This window comes from Rhea americana, unplaced genomic scaffold (assembly GCF_003343005.1).
Source record: "Rhea americana isolate MKP2758 unplaced genomic scaffold, rheAme1 scaffold_38, whole genome shotgun sequence".
Lineage (NCBI taxonomy): Eukaryota > Metazoa > Chordata > Aves > Rheiformes > Rheidae > Rhea > Rhea americana.
Genome location: NW_028186512.1, coordinates 977,759 through 999,104, shown reverse-complemented (window position 1 = coordinate 999,104; position 21,346 = coordinate 977,759). Strand labels below are relative to the sequence as shown.

The window sequence follows — 21,346 nt, the reverse complement described above, 5'->3', positions numbered from 1 at the left end:
CTAATTCTTCAGTTATGTTTGCAAGATCTTACATTTTTCCCTATATTTTAAGATTGTGTGAATTATATTTTTAAATAAGACAATAGATGAAATCATTGGTCCTTTTTCACCTTCAGATGGTATCTGTAACTATTTTTGATTTTACTGGCATTACAGATTCAGAAGACCTTAAGGCTTCAAAGATGAACATCCAGACCATTTCAGAACTATTTTAGCACTAGCCTGGATCATGGATTGCTTAACCAGATTTACAGCAATTAGTAACATTGCTGTTTCTACCAAATATATAGAATTGTGATTTGTCTTATATTGAAACAGCAACAGGTGGAATTAAAAAATGTAATGATTATACAAAAATGATCAGGTTCAATAGCAAAGCAATAATAAACTTGTTTTTAAAAATACAACTTCATTCTAGATTGGCTGTAAAAAAAGGCAGTGTTCCTTTTTCTGGAGAATATGCCTTTTTCTTGTTGAAACTATCATTTAGTTGATTTTTATAGATAAAACTATGTTGAGATCCTAGTCTTAGAACATACAATATATGGTTAATTCATGTAAAACATAATGAGCAATCTTGTTGACCTCCATATGCAAAATATCTTTAACATTCTGTTGAATTATAGAGGTTGAACACATAAGTGAAATACAGTAATTTGCTGGTAGAAATCTGGTAACAGACAAATGCTCTTTTTATAATAATGATTTATTTTTATTTTCATTCAGTTACAGTGGTGTTAGGTAGTCAGGACTCCTCAGTTACACTTTGTTGGTCTGTCACATGCAAAGTCTGAAAGAGTCATATGCATTAATACAGCAGTCTAAATAGCTGGCAAAGAAAACTTCATAAATATTTTGCAAACTGTATTCACTATTAACGAGTATGATTTAAGCTCTTCTAATGCCTCCTCCTTTTTAGCATTTCAGCAATGTGTCCTTTAAGCTTAGATTTTGAAACTGCCCTTTTTAAAGCAATGATGAATCACACCTGGAAGACTTGATAGGAGAGGGAACCTTTATGTAATGTTATAATATTACATAATCCACTAGTAAAGGCACTGGGAGTCAGGCATTTATATCTATCATAGATACACATACATAGACTATTTGAAGTGGCAGTCTCTGTTCCAATTTGAACATTCATTCAGTACAACATGGATAAGAATCATGACCCCATTACACTGAACAATTAATGACAACTGGGAACTGATTTTTACTGGAGTGCAAAAAATCAAGATCCCAGGTGACTTAAATTGGGGCCTGTTAGGAGGATATCCTAATTCTTTCAAAAATGCTCACTGTATCACAAAAAATAGGTTTACATAAAGTCYTTATATCTTCTGAGAGCATTTTACAATTTCATTAACACTGCTCTGGAGGTAATAGCCTATTTTTCACACCATACCTCATATTAAGGACAACAAAACGGGGCAAATGTGATTCTGTTGAATGAAAAGCAAGTGACAGAAGTTCTACAGAAAGATGCTAATCAGAAAGACAGATTATAACTGAATACTAAGAGAAACATTCCTTGAAGCAAACTGCTGACTGATTAAAAAAAATCTCATACATGAAGAGACTTTAAGACCAGGACAGACAAACCCTTGCTAGGAATGGTTGAGGTATATCTGAGTCTGCCTTAGTACAGCCAATTGAAATAGAAAGTACTGTGAGAACTTTCCCAGCTCTACGTTTATGTGTTTCAGATTTGATAGGGGTCTAATAAAGCTTTTAATCATATGGTTTGACTACCTTGGAGATTGTTAAATGGATCTTCAGAGATAACACTCTTAGATAATTTTAAGRACAAAAAGAATCCTGTGAGAAATGTGCAAAGTCCTGTAACAAGTAACTGAAGGCCTGTGCCACTGCCATTTTATAAATATATGGACAGCCTTTTCATCTAGTCTACTGAAACATGTGAATAATTTTGAGGTCTCTTGAATGCACATTTATACTGGTTCATCAAAGTTACTGGATTCAGATATTTCTCTAATTATAATGCATTAAAATGTACTAACATAATTCAATAATCAATGAACCTCAAGAGACACATTTCCACTGATCAGAAAGTATTGATGTGGCAAGAACATGCAACATATGGAAATTAGGCCTGACTAAGGTCTAAAGCTTCTTTTCTTATGCCATCTATGTATTTGTTTGTATGCTTTGGTTCTGTAGAGCTCCATATACGTATCAGCCATTTTAAAAGCAGTACTATATTCTATGTGGGATTCACAGAGAAAATAGTTGAGTGGATGAAAACAGGATTGAAGAGCAAGTTGTTAGTTCTAGTCTGACTTCTGTGCTGCATGGGTAAGTGCACTAAGCCTCTGGTTTCCCATTTTATAGATGGATGAAGTAAGGCATAGCATCTCACAGGGATGCCATGCAGTTTACTGTATCRATATATATTAAAACATATAATAATATTAAAAGGATTTTGACATTCTTACTTGCAAATAAATCATTACAAGTAACTACTTTGTTGTTTAAACATTCATACATGACATTCTTTGTGCTACAAGATAACATTTAGTTACTGGAGTATTTGAAGAATGTTTTTCACATAGTAAATCTTGAGGTAACAGACTCCAAGTTTATGGTTATCTTTTCTTTTTAGCAACATTATATATTTTCATCTTCAAGGTAAAATCAATGAGCTAATAAACGCAGAGGCCAGATACATAAATGTTTTTCTAAAATTATTTACTGTAAACTACGGCCCTGAAGTGAATTTTGACCATCTCCCCTTTAATGGCGCTAAATGACTGGAACTCCACTGATTCATTAGAAAAGTAAGGAATTCAGCTAATAGGATATGAAGAGACATTATGTCTGGTGGTAGGGTTTTTCTTTTTRTTTGTTTGTTTGTTTTTCTTTTGGAGTTTTTTTCTTAGAGAGGTCAATTGTTACAAAGACAAACAGATAAGAAGCCTTCAGATACAGGAGGAGATTTAAACCAAGACCTGGTTATGCATATCATAACAAAGCACAGAAAAACAAAGCAAAGACAGGAAAGAGAACTGATTAACTAGATGGACATGAAAACTGGAAGCTCCTTTCATCACAAATAGAAAATGCATACTCATTCTGAGAGCCTTAGTACACACAAGAATTAATGATAATCACCTTCATATGTCAGGAGATATAGGTTCACTAACAAAACAGCATTTATATATGTACCACTGCTTGCTGTTACTTGAATTGGTAATTTATCAACCCTGTTTGAAAGATAATGTGGGAAAAAGACAATGGGATTGCATAGATCAGTAATACACAAAAGTGCATACTATATGCACTAATTTTCTCACATGTAACAACGAACGTAATTCAGCTGCATCTGGGGTTGTGTTTGGGGTTCTATTACTCATGTCTGAAGTCCCTTTAAGATATCTCTATTAGACTGAGATGACTCTTTGGGGGAATGAGATGGCAAGGAAAAGGCAAAGCATATATATGAATAGAAGTATTATGAACCATTCCCAATGGGGGTTTATAGAGATTATAGAAAATAAAAGTGAAATCTGAAGTGAACCAAAAAGGAAGAGCATGGATTGCAGGAAAGATATTTGAGGTGTCATTAGGAAATTGCTAGGCAGTTATGCATCTAAAATGGCAGGTCTAATTGCAACCTCTTGGTAAATAGCTTCTTAATACAGAAGTAGTTTAACTTTTACAGGCCAGAAATCAATTTTATGATTATATACCCTATAAAAGCACTGCTTGTGGCTGTACAGGCTATAAAAAAAAACTCTGCAGTGGAGATTCTATCTGAGGAGGAGGAGGAGAGAAGCTTCCTGGTGAGACAAGGTTGTAAAACCTCTTGGTTTTACTGTATATGCTGTATAAAAATCCTTTCTCTCCTCTCACCTACAGCGTTCAAAACAAGTCCTGTCCATGACATACCCTACCACCAARCAAAATGACTTAAAACCAAGAAAATATCTATCCCAACACCAAATTCTCCAACCTAAATTCAGTCACAGTACGTTTATATTAAATTCGTATCAATATTTTAGATGCTAGCCTGCATTCTCTATATGCAGTCATTCACTGTATGTACCATGGCTTTTAGCCTATAGCTATGGATTTTAGCCCTTTAGCTAATAGCTAAAAGGGGTAGGGGCAAGGATGGTTAAGTATTTGCGAACTTTTGTGGTGTGCCCTATGGCAAATTGAAAGAAGTTAGTCTGAATTACCTTCAGCTAAGGTTTAAACTAAGTAATTTGACCTGTCCTGAAAACTAGACATGTCTATGCCATGTGGTACCATTAAAAGATGTTTGGAAAAATGTAGCTTCACAGCTAAGACCAATCCGTTTTGGAGCAAAGTTAAACAGGTGAGTTTGAACTTCAGTGGTATTTCAAACTCACCTGTGTAACTTTGCCTGGAAACAAGACTAAAAGCTACAAACGAAAACCAGTCTAAAAGTTGTTCCTTACTACTTTGCAGCTTCTAGGTCCTGATTCCTAGGGAAGACATGTATGTACACTCTTGGTGTGCATATGCCCCAGCTGCAACAGAACTCCCTCCTCATGCAGTTCTTTCTGCTGTTTTTATCACCAGGGGACGGGGGTGCAATCCTGGTCTATGGTTCCAGCTCAACTCCTTTTGCTTGCAGAGCTTTTCAGACATCACAAAATTCAATACTTTAGGAAGAAGTGAAATTCACTCGTATTTTTGTCTTTAGGATTATCACGGCTAGATATTTAATCTATGCAGTAATATATCCAGCATGGTGAGACAGTGCTTGACTTTACTGGCATTTCAAAATATGAATAGTGAAAAATAATACATCCATAGAAAATGTGGCAATTAATATTTTTAAGATCTGCTGAAACATGAGAATGTAGATAAATGTTCTTAACCAAATCACTTCCATTTCCCACTATGTGCAGAGAGATGCAAACATCACCTCCTAAACTTTAAAGAATATGCCTCTCTACACAGTTACAGTCATAATGTGAAGAGGACTCACAAACCTGTCCTCTCCTATATATACACATTTCAGTCACCAGTTTAATTTCCACATAGAGAAGGTCCACCTGTAGAAATTACACGGGCAAAGCAGAAAATCAAACTGCATGCCTCCCTCTCAGACCTAGCAAAAAAGTGATGGGAAAAAGGATGGACAAAGTTTTTAACGGACTGAGGGAAAAAAAAAAAAATTGTACTAGCTACAGCCATAATAATGTAACAAATCTTCGAATCTCTCAAAACAAGATACCTGAAAGAAAGGGAAAGACTATAATAAGTGCCTCTTACATTTTTAAGACTTACTACATCAAGACAATATATTCTATATTAATAATAAAAAGTTGAAATTGCATTGATGTCAGTGCACCCATTGGCCATTTCTACCAAAAGGGAATTGACTTCAGCAACCTAGGGAGTATTTTAAAACCATTTAGGCAAACTGAACAGTAGACTAAAGCAAGTTTAGGAAATAAGGCTGTGAGAATGGGAGCTAGGCCATCGTTAGTTGGTACCTATGCACAGGTGAGAAACATGATGGCTACTTAAACAGCAGTAGTGGTATTCACAAGCAAAAAGAGGAAAATTACAGCTACGTATAGTTCTCTGTCCAGGTGATGTACACTGGAGAGGCCTATACCTATGCTCAATTCATTGAGCATTTCAACCTAGTACAAGCAAAGTAAGACCACGAAAGGACTAAGAGACGACTTCACTCCTATAAGGGTAATGGGGAAGAGCCTCAACCAATGATTTAGATGGACTAATCCAGTCAGAACCAACACGTGAAGCCAGAGAGCTGTCTCTACAAAGCAAGCCGCTTTCTTAAAAACACTTTTATTTTCTACATATAACCCGTTTCCCTTTTTGCTTCATCACCTGAACCTTGTGGAGACAACAGCCATGTCACCAGCCTCTGCCACTCGTCCCGCCCAGCTCTTGTCCTGGCAGCCGTTGGGGACAGCCAGGTCACCCCGCCGTTTCAGCCGGAGACGGCGCCAACCTGCCCGCCCCCTAACGGCCGCTCCGCTCAACGGCCGCGCGCCCCCCTCCCCCCTAACGGCCGCGCCCCGCAACGGCCGCGCGCCCCCCTCCCCCCTAACGGCCGCCTCGCTCAACGGCTGCGGCGCCCGCCCGGCTCTAGGGCCCGGCAGCCGCCCCGTCCGCCTCCCGCTGCATCGCCAGCACCGCGGGCGCCCGGGCCGCGGCTCGCTCCTCCCGCCGGATCCGCTGCGCCGGGGCCGCCGGCGGGTTGTTTTCTTTGCGAGGCGGGAGCTGGCAGCGCCCTTGCTCTCCCGGCGGCGGCGGAGGCTGCGCCGCTCCGCCGCCCCGAGCGCCGCTGAGGGCTAGCGGCCGCAGGGCCGGCGGTGCCCCCGCACCCGGATCGGAGCCAAGCGGCACCCGCTGCCCGCAGGCGGCCGGGAGGGGGCGGCGGGGCCGGTGTCGGGCCGGAGCGGCGGAACAGGCATGCCGTCCCCACCCCCTCTCCCCGGCGGAGTCAGCAGAGAATAGGCTGAGGAGGGGAGCTGCGCGCACGGCATCCTCCGCATTGTGCGAGCCTGCACGGGCACGGCGCGGCGGCGGGGCGCCCGCACGCCTCCCCCGGTGTTATTTTAGCTGCTGTATTTAGCCGGGAGACATGAGGAATGCTTTTGTGCGCCGCTGCGGGCCGAGCAGCGAGTAACGGGCAGAGCTAGCGGCTGCCGGGGCTGCGACTGCGGGGCAGGTTGGGCGCCGCGGTTTTCCGCAGCCCTCCCGGCGAGGGCGGCTGGGCGCGATGCCGAATTAGGCGCTCGGCGCCCTTGGGAGCGCRGGGGCCGGCGTAGCAGCCCGCAGCGGAGCTGGGAGGAGGGCGGGCGGGCGCGCAGCACCCCATGGCGAGCAGCCGGAGCATCGAGCTGGAGCACTTCGAGGAGCGGGACAAGAGGCAGCCGCGCGCCGGGCCGCGCCGCGGCGGCCCGGGCTCCGGCGGCGGCGCCGGGGCGCCGCGGGGCAACGGGCTGATCCCGAGCCCGGCGCACAGCGCCCACTGCAGCCTCTACCGGACGCGGACCCTGCAGGCGCTCAGCTCGGAGAAGAAAGCCCGGAAAGCCCGCTTCTACCGCAACGGCGACAGGTACTTCAAGGGCTTGGTGTACGCCATCTCCACTGACCGCTTCCGCTCCTTCGACGCCCTCCTCGCCGAGCTCACCCGCTCCCTGTCGGACAAYGTGAACTTGCCCCAGGGTGTCCGCACCATCTACACCATCGATGGCAGCAAGAAGCTCACCAGCCTGGACGAGCTGGTGGAAGGTGAGGGGCCTGCGGCGTGGGGCCGGGCGGTGGGCCGCAGGGCCCCGGGCTCTCCGGGGGGTGCGTTTTCCTCCGAGCGAGCTCATCGTGCTGCAGACTGGTTGCCCGGGGGCCTCAGAGGGCAAAGGGCCCGGCAACACCCGCTGGGGCAGGCCTTGTTTCCTGGCCGCTTTCCCCAGCACCCTGAGGTGTGTTGTCCGAACGTGCAGGGGTTGGCTTTGTGGCCAGCATTAAACAGCAGGCCCTCTTGTCATCTGCCAGAACAATAGTAAAGTTTTGGGCTAGGTTCCAGCTGTCGCCTTTGGTTAGAGAGGGAAATGTTTTAACTTAGTACCCGTTCTTACACTGTCACAGATGCTTCACAGCAGCTCGAGCTTTCCCAGAGAAAGCCCCTGCACTGTGAAAGGAGATGTTTATATCCTAACACTTATTAAAACAAGCTGGTATGAAGTCCGATTTCCAAAAGCACTTTATAAAGTTAAATACTTTCCAAAATTGTCCCTGAGTTGCTTTTGATAATGGGACTTAGCTGCCCTGGTTACTCAGAGCTTGCAAGTCCAAGCAGTACTTGACGACTACTCAAAATAGGGCTAGAGTATCTTTTCTGAACAAAACACACCTCTTGTATGGAAATTGCCTGGACAAGCAGCAGGCAAGTCTTTGAGTGCTTTTTGTGGCCTAAATGACTGTGTGTGCAAGCCTGTTCTGTGGCTCCCATTTTCATTCATAATCTCTTTAAAATCTGATTCAGGTATAGTATTTTCAGGTATATCGTATTTTAACCTCGTTTTGGAATGGGACAGAGCACATCAGAAAGTAGGCATGCAGGTGTGTTTGCTTGTTGAGTGTCTGCTTGCATAAGCTATTTTCAGTAGCTAGACATGTATTCTAGATAAAACTTCCCCCATGTGCTCTCGTGGTGTCTTAAAACAAAATTGAAACTCRTCACTATATAAATCAGGCTTTCAAGCCTTATGTCTTGCACACTGTGAAGTTCTTACTGATTTCCACTTGATGCTTCTCCTCAGAGATCCATCATATCTATTGCTATACTCTTCCACCCAGTGAGTTCATACGCCAGTTGCCAGATTTGCAATCTTTTAAGCTGTTGACCAGCCACTACAGTTCATGCAAAAGGAAGGAAAATGCTGCAATATTTGCTGCATGAAGGGGTCTCTCTCATAAAGATATGCAAGAAATTGTACTTCATAATTGTAACAAGATTTCCCCATCCCCTGATCTAACAAAAGGCTGTCCTACTGTCAAAACAGGATATGTGAGAGGAATTCCTAGTGAAATGTAGATTCTGTGGTGATAAAACAAATGTGAAATCAACCAAAATCTTTTCCAGGATCCAGTTATTCAGAGATAGCTAGGAAAGTGAGATGCTGGGTTAATGATAAAAACTAGAGATAGCTTTTGAAGTACTGCAGATGGAGTGATTCTCAAAGTTGCTCAAAAAATGTAAGGGCAAAATGACTTGCTGGACAACAGTGTAAATGAAGCTTATACTCTCATAACTCAATTAAAATTAAATAACTGAAAGCAAAAACAAACTTTCTATTCAAATGCACACTGAATGGGTGACCTCTGTTGTTGCTCTTCATTGGTAGAATAAAGCGAAACAAATGTCACGATTTAAGTTCAACTTCCATGCTTTCTCAGTAAAAGAAAAAGGAAAAAAGTGACCCGATTACTTAGTCATTTATCCATGACCAATACAACTCTGAAGAATCTTAAGAAAGTCCTACAGCATCATAATTGGATTAGTATGTGCTCCAGTTACACGGTTAAAAGTTTTTGGCGTGCTAAGTCTAATCACCATACAGAGAAAGGAAAGGAGAATGAATGTACAGAGGTGGGAGAAAGCAAACAAATAGTAGATCCATCATTCCTCTAGCCTAGAAAGATACTTCTTTGCTGGCAGTTTTGTTACTGAGATACTGGATGAGGATTGGATTCGTTTCCTTTTGTTTTGTTCTGTTTGGGTTTTTTTTCCACTTGTGCTTAACTTTTTTAAGTTCAGCAAGTTTGAATTTCTGCTCTAGAGTGAGCACTTCAACGTTTTTAATATGCTGAAGCTTGAAATGCAGTAACACCAGAAGTAGTTTTGAATGGTGTTTTGTTGTGTTGCTTTTTAATTTTCAGAAAGGAAAATAAAAGTACACTATTCTTATATTTTTAACGGCTAGAGGCTAAACACCGAACCCAACATGGCTACTTGATGCAACACCTAATTATTTGTCTAGGCTGCACATCCTCAGTGCTCTTGGAACAGGTACGTAGAATCACAGCAGTTCAGATTCGCTAGTGGAAGCTCCATAGAGTGAGCCAAAGTTGAGTCCTCAGCTACCTTCACCAAGCCAAGATCTGCTTCAGCCTCCCTCAGCTCAGCACCTGTGTGTGCAGCTCTTTGACACTGACAGCCCCAGTGCAGACAGGCTCTCTAAGGTCCGTTTGCTGTTTGTCAGGTTAGTACGTGTCTGGGGTGTAAGAGTTGGCAGTATCAAAGTCTGTATCATAGTAGTCCAAGCTAGCTGACTTGAGTCACTGATGCATGCTTTGGGATTTGCATGTATTTGGCAGTCTGTTTTACTGTTAACTGTTTTAAAAGAAAGATAGGTAATATGCAGGCATACATTGTTGTTGTAGGTTGAGTCACAATAATAAACATGATCTAATGATATTTTTAACAAAAATTGACAAGCTCCATTTTAAACATACTGCTTTTCTTAATAAGATCTGTCAGTCAAAAAAGCATGCTCTACTGGACCTGCCTTAGATGAACTGCATTTATATTCCTAGCCCTTGTAGATTGTGGAACATTATGGGTTGTCCTTTTGAGAGCTTTAGTTTCTTCTTTGAAATTTCTCATTCTTCCCAGTCTAACTCTGCTCCCTTTAAATATACGTTAAGGATCCAAATGCAGTTTAGAAATTCAAAGTCAACAGAATTTTCAGTATAACCGTGTAGAGTGGTTGGAAATAGGCATATAGCATTTGGGCCATGGTTGGTTCAGGGTTCCCTCTCTCATCTTGATATGCGATTTCTTTACTATTTGATCTTGTTTAGGCAGAGAGATCCAGGCAGGGGTAATGGGGATGCAACTTTACTATCACACATAGAGTATCACACATACTCTAGTTTTATATCGTAGATTCCATGTGCACTTTTTTTGTATTTTACTACAATAGCAACAATAGAATAATAATTTTCTGTTCTCAACAAAAGTTAACTAACTTAGCAATTGTCTAAATCCTTCAAATTTCTTGAAAATTTAAGCTCCATAATACGTGATGCAATGGTAATAATAGGAACTGCACAGTTTTTTAGGGCTGATGATTTTGTTTTACATTGGTATCAGTAATGCAATATTCAACTATCCTATGCTTTGATTGTCTTGGTTGTGAAAAACATGGGAGGATCTTCATTGTTAATGTCTGCCACTGACTCAGGAGCTTACATTGGATTTTGGGAGAGGAAATATACTGATGACTCTTTTCCTAGCAAGAAAAATGTTGATTTGTCATCTGATAGGGGCTTTTTCTAGTTCCCTAGGTAGGAAGCATTGCTAAGAATATTCATGTTTTCTACTATGTTTATGTTGCTATGTTTAATTGCTACAGTTCTTCTAAAGTGTCAGTAGTTTTGTCTGCACAGTTGTAATCAACAAGCATGGGTAGGGAAGCCTTTGGGGAGGAGGTGGAAAGGTTCTAGGCAGAGTAGTTGTTATCATTGCAAGGACATATACTGCCAGACACCATTGGCTTTAAGGAAATGGCCTCTACCCTGTTAATACACAGAGAAGGACTGTTTTGAAATCACACATTGAACAATTGAAATATTTTCCACCTTAGATTATTATTATTTCTGCGTATTACATTTTAATCCTATTTAAGTACTTAAGTATTTGCATGCTATTATCTACTAGTAGGTCAAGAACATCTTCTTTCTTGTCAGGACAAGCAGATGGTAACACCAAACAGGCATTTGTGTTTTTGCTTCTTGCAGAAGGTATGATCATCTTATTGTGCTAAAGCCCCAAAGCTGCAATGCTTCAGAMATTATTTAAAAAGAGGCAAAAGGTAATGCAGTGGATATGATAGAGAAAAGTAGTAAAAAAAATCAAAAACACACATATGCAAATCCTTGTAGTTATGCTGTCTTGGAGCAATGGGGTATGTGTATGAAAAACTGATGTAATTATTTTGTTTGTGTGGGAAGGTAACTAACAAAAAAAAGACCAAGCTGCCACTATTCATCTCCTAGTTTCAGAGATACAAGAGAAGAGTTATCTAYTTAACTGTGGAGGAGGCATATGGTATTAGGCAAGGTGATACCACTGCCCCTGCCTGTCTTCTGACAGCTTGTAAAAAGCAGTGTTCTGAATCTCCTGAGTAAATAAAGTCAAAAGAGATCTAGCTAAAATCCTGATTGTCGTGCCAGGTTTTGGAAAATATATTGGGAATGTAAATGCTGCTGGTGAGGAAATGGGGCGACTTGTACAGGGCTGTTGGACAGGAAAGTGAAGGAATCCTAAGAAATTGGTGTGGAAGGAAGTCCTAAGAAGCAGAGAAAGGAAGAAAGAAAAATCTAAATAAATTCAAATCCTTCATAAAAGGTTTTTTTTTATTTTTAGATCAGTCCCTTTATATTGCCATAAATACACTTTTCTGGAAATCTGTTCAGCTTTGTGCTACAGAACACAAAAAGGGTATCCTCCGCTGATTCCTTAAATTAGAAGGCTAGTAGCCCTAATAACTTGTGCTATACTGAATAAGCAACTTTTATCACTTGGTGGAACTAATGWCTTCCATCAGAAGAAGCTTGAGGGAGGTAAGATGGGTATATGACATRCAGCTAGAAATCTCCCTGGCCTGTGTGCTTCAAAGTGGAACACTCGTTCAAAAAAAATGCAACAATGAATGGCTTCCTTTCTAGAGGAATGTTTTTACCTATTTCAGCCATATCATTCTGTTCTGTGCAGTGTGTCACTGAAAAATGTCATGCTTTATTTGAATCTCGGGGGATTATAATTAGTGCTTGTTAACCACTTGCAAAAAGGAAACCAGAAAATCTTTTCAAATACTTCGGTTTCAGATACCCTGTCTGAGTCAGAATCTGAGTGCTGTATACTTAATTTCTTTCTTATTTTACCCCCCCTTCATGGAGTGTCCACGATTTTTTAACCTAATGGTAAGGAAAGCTGAATATCTACAAGTCTTTCTTCGATAGACTTTATTTTAAGGGAACATGTCTGAATGCTTCTAAACTGTTTGTAAAATTCCTAGCACTTCATGTTAACTTACAAAACTTGGATGATGTTGAAAACTTACCYGAAGCAGTAAGGCAACAGTGTTTCTTCAAAACTCTGTAGTTGCAGGTAACGTACACTTGCTGTGTAGTAGACTGCTACTACAGTAGTTCAGAATTTAATATTTTTTCTTCCTCATTTTAAGTAGTCAGCACAACTGTATGCCAATAGTTTTTGAATGCTTCTTAAAATAAGATAAAAAATCAGTATCTTGATCTTTATGGTTAGTTCAGAAATTTGCTTTGAGAACCACATTGATATCGACAAATACATTTCTCTCTTCCTAGCCATACGTAAAATTGAATGACTGAGTTTTGGGGAGTTCACCTACACCCTAACTCTGTTTATCCCTGCATGTTTGTCTTGAAAGGTGAGTTAAATACATTTCCTGTGAATGTAGTGTTGAAGAAAGAGTTGCCAAGAGAAAACCTGCGTAGACAAGTTCTTAAGTAAGCAATATAATGTTTAGGCAACTGATAGTCTTTGGCTATTTATTGGTCAGATTGACCAGTGTAGTTGTATTTTCTCTTTTTATCCATTCTCTCTGTTCATTGTCTTTCGTTACTAGGGTGGCAGAATGGTGAACAAACACACAGATCCTACTTCATGACTAGCTCTCCTAGTTATTAAGGCAGTACAGGTAAATTATTTAGCAGTAGGTAATGTTTCCTTGTTAATAGGCCGCAATTCATGTCATCTTTTTGTTTCTGTAATGTTACTAAGACATATAGAAGCAGAAGTAAACTTACTCCTTTTGTAATGACTGTATTGTGACCCAAAATATCAGCAGATATTATTTCTTCTGAGTGAGTGTGTGCCCAATTTGTGGAATTTTTGGTGATAGCAGATTTGTTTGTTGAGGAGATGACACTTTTAGATTGTTCTGGGTACTATCTCAAAGCATTGGATGGATGACACATATACCCTTTTGAAATTATAATGCCAACCTTAGGAGGAGATTTCATACTTCTGCCAAAACTGCTTTGTAGCCTAGCTGAGCTTCCTGCAGTAGAATAGTTTGGCCAGGAYTGGAGACCCAGCTGTAACTTCCTCTGTAAGTCTTGCATTATTTCTGCATTTAAAAAACCCTTATTACTTACTCTATCTTTCTGCTTCACTAGTCTGTAGTTCACATATTTATCTGCAAAATTTATCACCTGTATAATATTAGTGACTAACTTCATGATATGATATAAAAAATAGAGTGCTAGCTGATTCATATTAATGCCAATGTTGTAGGCTAAAGATACGCTATTTGTTTCCATAATGCAACTGCTGTGAGTATGTGCTTGTTAAGGCTAGTGTGCATTAGCTTTAAACCATTTGAAGTTGTAAATGGAAGGTGAGCCTTCAAAGCATAGAATTGGCTGCATCGAAGTCAGTGATATAAATACTTGGAAGTATTGTTTATGCTTATTTATGGAGCTGTGACAACTTTTGGGGCCTAATAGATGTGCAAAAGACTTAGAAAGCTACAACTCTATCAAAATACCATTAAAGTCTCTGAAAAGATTTTCATACTAATTGAGATAGTGTATATTTAGCTTAAACATGTGAAAATCTCATGTAAGACAGTGAAGCAGCCAAACTTAGTTTTGCGTGTATTTTGAACAATAGAGTTATTTGGTCCTTTGCCTTAGTAATGTTTGAAATCAGTTTGATTGATTGGTTTAAACCCCCCCAACCCCTTATTTTTTATGTTTTGCAACTATTGGTTTTCTCAGAAAGCATGGAGATTATCAGAAGGGTGTCTTTGTTCAAGAGATCAAAATACCTGCATTAATTCCAAGCAGATTTAAAATTGGGTCACATATTAAATCAATGGGTAAATGTAAGTGTAACATAAAGAAGATGTAACATCCTTACAAGTGACTCTGACACATCTTCCAAAGAGAAAAACACACAGATGTATTCTCTGTGTAGGAGGGTGGCTAGCATAACAACTTAAACAGCACAATGTTCWAATGTTACTGTCTGCTCATCAAGGAGTAGTGGTTTTTATAGCCTTGCTTTTTAAATATACCATTCTCTAGGAATGGTATATTTACCATTTGACTTACCAATGCCATGTTTTCTTCCTTAAATGTATTTTTTTCCCTCTTGGATAATCTGTCAGCTCTACCTGTTAACCAAACAGATCAATGGTTCACCTTTTCTAGAAACCATTCTTCATGCAGAAAGTACCAAATGATTTCTTTGTATGTTCTGTATATAGCAGTTTTCTGACTGCTTTACAAGGTTCTCAGTAGAATTTAGAAACTGAGAATGAAGTCCTTTTTGCAGTGAAATCGTTAGAAGTAGTGGTACTGACAGAAGAGCAAAAGTTTTATGCCCTTTCTTTTAAGCCATGTACCAGGCAGTCATTCAGTGCATGTCTTTCATCTCTGATTATACCCCTTTCTCCAATCTTGCCGTATGTGCCTGCTTTGCAGGTGTAATACAAACTTCTGTTTCCCATGCAAAACCTGTATTAGCAAGTGTAGTTTGTATGACAGATACAAGAAAGCAGGCATGGAATTTAACAGTTGCTAGATAATAGGTAATACACTATGGTTCTCAAGTAGTTAGTCCATTCCCCTCTCTGTTCATCTGCCAGTTATAGGAAATTTTGCAATCAGTGTTCCCAGATAGTTTTCTTATTTTGATGGAAAAAAATTAGAAGTGCTTTTAATTAAAAAAAAATATAACAAATTAAAATAATGAGTTTTAAATAGCCCATTTCAGCTGCATTTTACCAAGCCTTAATATCAAGCACCAGCTACTTCAGGTTTTCAAAAAAAAAAAAAAAAGAAAGAAAAGCTGAGACCTCTATTTAAAGGGAAAGAAATACTAATAAATCAGTAATAAACAGAATTTGCAACCTGTTCAAATGGTCAAGAAATTTGATTTTATTTCTACTTAAGCAAGGGAACCAGTAGGAACCAGGGAGTTTTGCACTGCTGTTATAAATAAAGATCCTTTTGGATTAATATTGACTGAAAATCTCAGGACTGTTTCTGCTGCTCTGTTCAGTGTTGCAATAAACCCCTGGCAGATAGTAGATCATGCGGTGTGATATTGTAAAGAAAATGGTCTGTTATGGTAACTGTCTGTAAAGGACAAAGTTAGAGTACCATTTTGAGACTCTTCTATGGTAAATCATTTAGCAAAGGGTTCTCATTCTCTACTTGTGTTTCTTTATGTGAAACAATTTATTTTAACTTGGAGAGCTCATTTCTGAATAGCCCTCCCTTTTTATTCCAACTTTAACTTAAGCTTCAGCTGTGTGGTTTAATCCTGAATTGTCTTGTGTGTGTTTGTACTTTTCATGTTGAATATGTGCTCATTGTTGAGTTAGGATGAACATGCACAGTGTCATTTTCAATAGGGATGTTGCAGGCAAATGCTGTTCCTGCTTTCTTAYTGTAATGACATCTGTTTGCTTATTTGTTGGGACTTAAAGATCTTAATCTTTCTAGAAGTGCTTTTTTTCTTAAGTGGCCTAGGAAGTGAATCCTTGTTCAGTTTGAAAGGACTAATGTGCTCAGTGATGGTGAGCTTTAAGGTATTTCATAATGCTGATAGCTAGAATTTATTTAACTCTTTTCCACACTTCTTGACAGGCTTCAGATGGTACTCTGAAGTAATAGTGGCTTTATGTATGTAGGCTTAYAAACCATCTTCGAGGTGCTAGGCACATTCGGTATGTTAAAAGGTGTCCTCATGCATAGGATATTGACTGATGTATGGAAKAATGCTCTGAATGGTGTCTATTGTGAGTTGAAGTAGTTTTTCACTTGCAAAGTGACTCAGCCATCAGTAGAGAAAAGTYGGAATCCCTGAGAGATGGGAAATATCTTCACTCCCCTCCATTACCCCTTTAACCCATCACAAGGCTTTACTATGTTTTATTTCTTTAACCTTGYTGGAGTCTGTTGAATTCTTTTGAAATTATATTGTATGAGAGTATTGTTTGGTTAAAAGTTCTGATAGTTTAGTTCTTCRTTTAAGAAGGTCTGCAGTTATAATACAGAAGAATTACTGCTTCTGACMTGAAATTTGTCATTTTCTAAATTGACAAAAAATAGTAGCAGAACCTTTTAAATTRCAGAAATTTCTTCTTCTTTTCAGGTGAAAGCTATGTATGTGCATCCAATGAACCATATCGCAAAGTTGATTATACCAAGAATGTCAATCCAAACTGGTGTGTGAACATAAGGACTGGGTCCACTCGATCTTTAACATCTTTGACATCTACAAAGAGTGAAGTGAAGGAAAGTAAAGATTTCATTAAGCCCAAATTAGTGACTGTTATTAGAAGTGGAGTGAAGCCCCGGAAAGCTGTGAGAATTCTGCTGAATAAGAAGACTGCTCATTCCTTTGAGCAGGTCTTGACTGACATCACAGAAGCCATTAAGTTAGATTCCGGCGTAGTGAAGAGACTTTGTACACTGGATGGAAAGCAGGTAGGAAAATAAATCACTGTCAGTAGCGAATAATTATGAGTTAATCCAGTTAAACTTCTTTTATTTTTTGTTTAACTTGAGTGCTTGTTACTATATATGCTTTAATTTGCTTTTGAATAAGGACAATTAAATATAGAAACTACAAAATTTCTCATTTTATATTTAAATATGAATACCTACAAAAAAATAACAAGTTATATATAATGCAAARTAAACTGAATACATTATATTCTAAGAAAAGTTTAAAAAAATCAAATACTATATTGTATTGATAAGCAAAATACACATTGACTGTGTCTAATACAGTTCATTTGAAACCATTTGAAAGTCAGTRGTTGTTAAAACACATACTTAAGTGTTTTCAGAAGTGCAGCAGTATGTTCAGACAGCAACAGGGTGCTGAGTGATGTCTGAAATAATTTTGCGGGCTGCTTCCATTTAGTTTCCTTAAATTGTTATTTAAGTAACAAAATTATAGAATTGTGATCCTGGAGAGCAACTGACRTGGTCAAAGGTCAAAAATTTTWTTTGAAGTGAATATCTCAGTRCTAGGTCCATATCTTTGGAACATAYTTTTAGTTTTACCACTGCAGAAATGTGTTACCAAGATTAATGATGCAGTATATCTTTGATTCTGAAAATAACRCAAAAATATAGTGGAGTGACCCACAGAATTTTCTGCTGCAGCTGGTCAAGTGCCAGTAATACTTCTGCTGTGATCACAGGTTAATGACTCAGCCCTTCATAGAACAGGACTTTGTGGAACTTTCACAGCATTATGGCTCTAGCAGTACAGAGCAAGGTAGGCTGCAAAGTAGACCGCATTTGATGTCAGATGTTTGGACTAATGTACTGCTAACTAAATGTTAGAATCCATGCTCTTTCAAAAGGTATTTTTACACACCTGCATATCCATATCCTCCCATGCACTATTTGTAAAGTTTCAATTTTGTTCATGCAGATCTGTGAATTTTTGTTGTCAAATCCCATATAATGTTTGTGATCATMACTTAAAAAGCACCTTTTTGTGCCTAGAGTTACTAGCAAATGTATCACAGAACAAATGCACTTTTTCAGAGGGTCTTTTGGTATGTGATTTACTTCTGTGTTAGGTTTTCTGTGCTGTGGGTACACTTTAATTATTAAGTACTTGGAAAGAACTACTCCTGTTCTCTGGTATTAAAAATAGTGAGGCAAATGCATCATTGAGACTCTTGATTTGCAGTAATTGGTGGCATTGTAACATGCTTTCTGGTTCTTCTAATAGTTTTGATTTTTAATTAGATTTGTTAATGAGATTTGTTAAGAGAATCATTTCTAGGAATGTACTTTTCTTTTAAAAAGTCCTGAAATGTGATTTAGTCATGCTTAATTTAATTCATTATAAATCAGTTTTGAGGATATTTATTATACAGTAATTAGTCTCTCCTACTGATGAGGTCTTCTGTTACTGTCCCAGATAAGAGGAATTTAATCTCCTGAAGCAAGTAGATTGAAATAGATTTGAGAGGAGTCAGGAAAGGCAACTGCTACAAAGAGGAAGCTCAGTTCAGATTCCCTTCTGCTATCAAATTGCTAATACAGTAGACACTCACTGATCTGCATTGATGTGGAACATGCAGTGGTACATCAGGGATCAATAAAATTAATTAATTCTCAATTGTACATTAAATTCACATATGTTGCTTGCATATTAATGTCACCTATTGTGGATGATGGCTGTCTTCAGTCCACAGTGAGGATGATTGATTGTTGTGAATGCTCTAAAATAAGTGTAAGACTGTGGTTGCTGCTGCAGGTCATCCTGCACTTTTACGGTAATGAGGTTAATCAGACTTGGATTGCAGGTGTAGAGGTGGGTATTCTGAAGCACAATAGGAAAATTTCTGGAAAGCTTTCACTGCTAACATCCTGCAGAGAGCTGCCTTTTACTACTTCATCCATGTGTAAATTGTTTCAGCAGTGACAGTGCCTAAGCATGGAGGCATCCCTTTCGTTTGGAAGAAATGTCTCCAGCCATTTGCTTTTCCAAAGGACTTTGGGAATGAGCTTTTGCCTGCACTACTGTGATGATGATTTTATGATGAATGAAAATCTTGATGATTTTAGTGGTCCTGGAGACGTAGCTACCCAGATAGGAGAGCTCTGACTTTAGATATCCTGATGATAAAAGCCTCCTTTTCTTAACAGCCTCCTAGAAGGAAAGAGACTTCCCTTTTTTTCTCCTAGAGTAAAGGACTGACCTCAGCTTGAGGCTATGGGGATTTTTTTTTCTTTTTTTGTTCTTTGCTGATATATGTAGAGGTTGGCGCCTAAGGGTTTTGTGGGGTTTGGTAAATGAAGAGCTACTTTGCTGCCAATTACCAATTGGTGGAAATTTCTGAGCCTGTTTTCCCTAATGTGGTAATTGCTTATTCTTCTAAATCTGCTAGTGAGGCAGATCTTTTATGTTTGTTCTGTTGTTGGCAGAGCTTGAAAGGCAAACGCTTGGGGAAAAAAAAGGCCTTTTTGTAAATGGCTGTGTTCTTATAAATGTAGCTCTTGTTTCTCAGGTTTTTTTCCTGTCCCTCATATTTTATTTCTGAGGAAATATATATTTTTGCAATTTTTGAGAGGGAACAAGTTGTGTATTCTTAAAACATAGAATTGATGCTGAAATTCAAGCGTTTAAAACATGCATATATAATTCTTGTGTTCTTTTATCAGAGAGTATGTGTTTCTCTTGCTAACTTACATGGTGATTKTTGTTGTTGAGGTCTTTAATGGTGGGTAGTTGGGAATGATCATGAAACCAGTGATCTCTGAAGAARCCTTCTTTTTAATTTGGAGCAGTACGATAAAGATGATGTCCTCAGAACAATTTTAATCTACTCTTCTGACTTCGTTAATCTTGACTATAGCAGCATCTTGATAATACTAACAGGAAGAGCAATATCCATAATGGTTATTTTCCTTGCATATTGTGTTTAAAGAAAAAGAATTATGTAGCTTTCGATTGTAAGATTTTATAACGTGTAAAAGACTTCCTTTTATATTCAGTTTTGATATGGATGGTGCTACTTGAAAATTAGGGATGTGTAGCCTCAAGGTGTGTGTTTTTTTGTTTTTTGTTTTTTTTTTAACGATTTCTTTTACATTGATATAAGGCTGACTTTGCTTTTAAGCAGATGAACAAACACCTTTTTTCCTCCCCAAGACTTCTGTGATCATTTCTGCATGAGGAAAAACATTCCTATAAAAGTAACTTGGCTTTAATTTTGCAATATAGGCTTCTGCTGTTCCAGGCTCTGTGCTTCTGACATTGAGGTTTGCCTGACCAAAGTGTTTTCCTTACTTGGCTGCATTTTTCCTCTCTCTTCTTTTGCTATCACTCTGCTACTGTGAAGCAAGGGTGGTCAGACTGGAGCTTCTCCAGTTGGGAAGCTAACCTTTGCTTTTTTTCCAAAGAGAATGGAGGGTTTYTCTGTCTTTCTAAACAAACTTCAAGTAACAATTATTGTAAACTGTAGGATAGTAATTTAATGGAAAATTACCTTCACTGTTTGTTCAAAAGAGTGAAGTGTATGGTTGAGGAAAAAAATACATATTTCCTGGGAGAAACTCGCAAAAAATCTTAGCGAACTCTGGACTATACATTATTTGTCAATAAAAGAAAACGAAATCTTCACTTCAGGAAGATAGTAGCTTTTCAAATACACAACATTTTGTGATTTCATGGATGGATAGCCATAACAGGATTGAAAAAGTGAATGCCTCACCCCTTCTATGCTGAATTCCAAAGTAGCCAGAACATACCACAGATTACTCTTATCTCAAAGGTCCTTTATGATGGGCCATACTATGTCGGAGGCTATCTCTTAACCCAAAAGCTCCCTTAGTTTCTGTTAGCAAAGTTTTTCATAGGGTACTTATTTCCATTAAAAGTTAAATGAGTAACTGAGGAAAGCAGATGTTCCATTTGGAAGTATTAATGAGACTTACAATCTATCAGTAATTTTTTTTTCTATTGACAACTTTGAACATCCTTAGTAGAGAGGTGATGGGTTCTAAAAGCTGATTTTTTCCTATTTGTTCTTTACTAGAAATACTAAAGAYATCAGGTGCAACTGTTAAAATATCCGTCACAGATGGCAGCTCTTTCTAGCAACTGAAGCTAGGGATGAGCAAGAGAGATCTTCTTTATTTGTATGACTGATACTCTCTGACTTCTCGTTTCACTTCTTCTAGGTTAGAAGCTTCTGTCATTTAGATCTGAAATTTTCTATTAATATGGCATTTGTACTCTAATCTTTATCTCAGTAAGAGATGACTTTTTAGT

The 21,346-nt window shown here is 38.9% G+C and overlaps 1 protein-coding gene across 4 annotated transcripts in view; it reads left to right on the top strand.

Annotated features, from left to right (window-relative positions):
• Positions 1–6,321: 6,321 nt before the first annotated feature.
• DCLK2 (doublecortin like kinase 2) overlaps positions 6,322–21,346 on the top strand; it is an 85,507-nt gene continuing 70,482 nt past the window's right edge. For all 4 annotated transcript variants that reach the window (XR_014896842.1, XM_085313169.1, XM_085313168.1 and 1 more), the window contains exons 1-2: positions 6,322–7,269; positions 16,694–17,028. Coding sequence is in view for 3 of the 4 variants with exons in the window: in XM_085313169.1 (XP_085169295.1) it covers positions 6,852–7,269; positions 16,694–17,028 (753 nt within the window). In the remaining variant the exon portion in view is untranslated. The remainder of the gene's footprint in view (positions 7,270–16,693; positions 17,029–21,346) is intronic.